The sequence below is a fragment of the Notothenia coriiceps genome, unplaced genomic scaffold (assembly GCF_000735185.1).
Source record: "Notothenia coriiceps isolate Sejong01 unplaced genomic scaffold, NC01 NC01_scaffold00028799, whole genome shotgun sequence".
NCBI classification, from domain to species: domain Eukaryota; kingdom Metazoa; phylum Chordata; class Actinopteri; order Perciformes; family Nototheniidae; genus Notothenia; species Notothenia coriiceps.
The window spans coordinates 85,947-89,478 of NW_011361500.1; the positions used below are offsets into that span (position 1 = coordinate 85,947).

A 3,532-nucleotide genomic window follows, 5' to 3' on the forward strand; every position below is an offset into this window, starting at 1 on the left:
AGGGAATGTGGAGAGAGGAGGAGGAGATGATCCCGTCCTCCAGCTCCAAGGCCCCGAGCCAGACCCACCCAGAGCCCCAGTTTCAAACCTCTCGTCCCGCCCGTCCGCCTGGACCCCGCAACCGGACCCCCGTCGGGAATTAGCGGGACCGCCATCGTGTGGTAACTGCGGTCAGGACGCCCGTGCAGCTGACGGTGCGCAAAGGACGGACCCAAACAAGGCCGTCAGTTTCTACAAGTGCAACGCCGGCACCTGCAACTTCTTCCTGTGGGCGGACGAGCCGGGCCCAGCAGGGGGTCCAGTGCAGCCTCCTCAGCCCAAGACCTCCCTGGGGTTCAGAAACGGACAGACGGGAGGCAGAGGCAGGACGAGGGAGTGGGGGGGACCAGACGATGTGTAACTGTAACGAGGAGGCGGTGAGCGCCACGGTGCAGAAGACGGACCCAACAAAAGGACGCACGTTCCCACACCTGCGGGAACCAGAGAGCAGAGCGGCGCTTCTTCTGTGGCGGCACGAGAACGAACCTCCACCAGGTGAGGCTCTCACACACACACACACACAACAACACACACACACACCACACACACGCACGCACACACACACACACACACACACACACACACACACACACACACACACACACACACACACACACACACACACACACACACACACACACACACACACACACACACACACACACACACACACACACACACACACACACGAAAGAGAGCGGGGACTTTTCCAACTGACTGTTTACTTTCTCTTGCATTACAAGCAGACTCATATTAAAGAAAATAAACACTCATTAATTTGTTCACAACACATGATACATTACTGAAGGTAAGTCCTGTGCTTTCAGTTTGTTTCGAAGTGAAACAAGACACTATGATCCGCCTCATCTGTACTTTGTGTTCTGCGCTTGTCAGAATGCTGACCATAGCTGTATAAAGAGACGGGGCTCTGTTTGTCACTATGAAGCTGCTCAGTGGCACATGAAGCTCTAAAGAAGTGCAGAGTATTATCTTGCGAACTTAGTGGCGCCATAGAGCAGGGGTTCCCAAGGTGGGGGGTCGCGAGACCCCGAGTGGGGGTCGCGAGATGATTACAAAAAAAAAATGAGAAAAAATAATGATTAATAATTTTTCTTTTTTTATTATTATTAATAATAACGAGGCTCCCCCTTTAACAATCCACTAGCGCAGTGTTTCTCAAACTTTTTCATACCAAGGACCACTTAACCAATAAAAAACACTCATGGGTTTCTGTTTGGGTCACTTCTCAAATCATTACACTTGACCATTTACTTCAGTATACTTTCTCTTTCTCTCTCTTCCATATGAAACGTGACAGACGGTAAGTGCAGTGCATTTCGTTTCATTTCTCACAGTTAAATATCAGACTGTATTCATCTGGCTGTCAAATCATCTACATCTTGAGACATCTCACGCTATATGCACGCGTTGTGAAACACACAGAGTTTATTTATATATGAGAGAGAGAGAGAGAGAGAGAGAGAGAGATGTATGTTAATGTTGTTAATTATTTTGTATTGTAATGCTTTGGCAACATTGTTTAATTTAACTTTCATACCAATAAAGCCCCTTTGAATTGAATTGAATTGAGAGAGAGAGAGAGAGAGAGAGAGAGAGAGAGAGAGAGAGAGAGAGAGAGAGAGAGATCCTCACACACACACATATATTTTATTCAACAATAACGAAAAAGCTGTCACGACTCACAAACACTGAGACCTTGAGGCGTCCACTTGAGTAGAGAAATGTGACGTTGTGTTTCACCTCTGTGACAGTGTCGTTCGGGGGAGGAGGATTTAACGGAGGTGGAGGATTTAACGGAGGTGATGTTGGGGGAGACGGAGGGAGGAAAGGGAGGAAGACCTCAGCTAAAGACGCTACAAAACCTCCAGCTGCGAAGAAACCCCGAACCTGTGGGATCTGCCACATGCCGGGACACACCCGCACCACCTGTCCCCAGCGGTGACCCCCCTGCAGAGAGACACTTTGTGGAGGCAGGTTTTCACATATGCAACAATAAGCACCTCTTTAATGGACACGGAGCTCTTCTTCTTCTTCTTCTTCTGTGGTTTCCCCCAAAAAGCGACTCCAAATGGTCCAGCATTTTTCCGATGCATGCTCCTCGTTTTGAACTCTGTTTGAACTCTACCAGACGAAAAGAGGAGTACGTTTAGACTTTTTTTAAAGCCTGCTGGTGCTCAGTTTCCTGAATGTCCCTCGAGAGTTAATGTGAAATGTGCTCAGCTGAATCAAAATGAACACATTGTCTTTTGTTTTTAATGTATTCACAGTCCTGATGACTTTCACGAAGGAGATTCTGACTCCTCAACACATGTGTTTTTAAGAATTTGCACAGTTTCTTAATAATTAACGGTGGTATTAATATGTTTACTTTTGATCATTGTCACCGTCTCTTACAGCAGTTTAAAATGTGTTGATCCTTGAAGGTGGAAGAACAGCAGAATGTGTTTTTATTTTGTAAATATAATGAGTGCAAAAGACTCTCTGTAGCTCTGAGGCATCGTCAGTACCAAAGGTTTTATTTGAATATTGATGAATGCTAATAAATATACTAAATCCTTCCTTGGTTATGTTCTATCTTTCCCGTCAAGGCAGACGTTGAGTTTCGTGCTCTGGTTTGGTTTTTCCTTTGTTCCACTGGTTTTGTTTTTGTTTTGAGTCTTCAACTTTGATCCAGCTACATTTAAGAAATGAAACCAAAACCGAAATGTGTTTCTTGCTACTGAACATAATAAACACAACACATGACATAACTGATAAAAGAGTTTCAGATTCTGCAAAACACGTTTCATGTTTCCTCTCTCCTTCCACTCCAATGGTAACATAAGTACTGAAGTCCTTTCGCTACATATTGGTAGTACTACAGCACTTTAGAAATACTTGCAAAAGTATTACTATGGACTGTACTTATATAGCGCTTTATCCAGTCTTAAGCCCCCTCAAAGCGCTTTACATACTACATGTCATTCACCCAGCAGTGTACCTTACTCTAGGAACTAACATTCATACACACTCACACACCGTTGGCCATGCCATCAGGAGCAACTCAGGGTTAAGGACACATCACCATGTTGACTGCATGGGCTGGGATCGAACCCACAACCTTCTGGTTGAGAGACGACCGCACTCCCTCGCAGCAACAGTCACCCTAGAAGTACCCCTGTACGAGTTATGTCAATACTATAACAAAGCAAAACAATAGAGAAAATAAAAAAAGGGAGAAATAATTAAATTACATACATTCTTAAAGTAGAAGAATGTATATGCAAACTAATCTAGAGATACTTATAGTCTATAAATAAATAAACACAGAAACAAATGCCCCAAGTGTGTTTACATATGATACGGGTGGACTAATCTTCAATTACTATACTGTAAATTATATATATATATTAGTAAATAAAGTAAAAAGGCGAAATAAACGTACAATAATTTAATTTAAATATTTTATATAACATACATTATCGCTAAAAGT

At 43.7% G+C, this 3,532-nt stretch overlaps 1 protein-coding gene across 1 annotated transcript; it reads left to right on the plus strand.

Annotated features, from left to right (window-relative positions):
• The first annotated feature begins 7 nt into the window (after positions 1–7).
• Positions 8–2,618, plus strand: LOC104958408 (DNA topoisomerase 3-alpha-like). The gene is made up of 2 exons (XM_010786147.1): positions 8–534; positions 1,812–2,618. Exons 1-2 carry the CDS (start codon positions 393–395, stop codon positions 2,000–2,002), a joined length of 333 nt encoding a protein of 110 aa, XP_010784449.1. The 5' UTR covers positions 8–392; the 3' UTR covers positions 2,003–2,618.
• Positions 2,619–3,532: the final 914 nt, after the last annotated feature.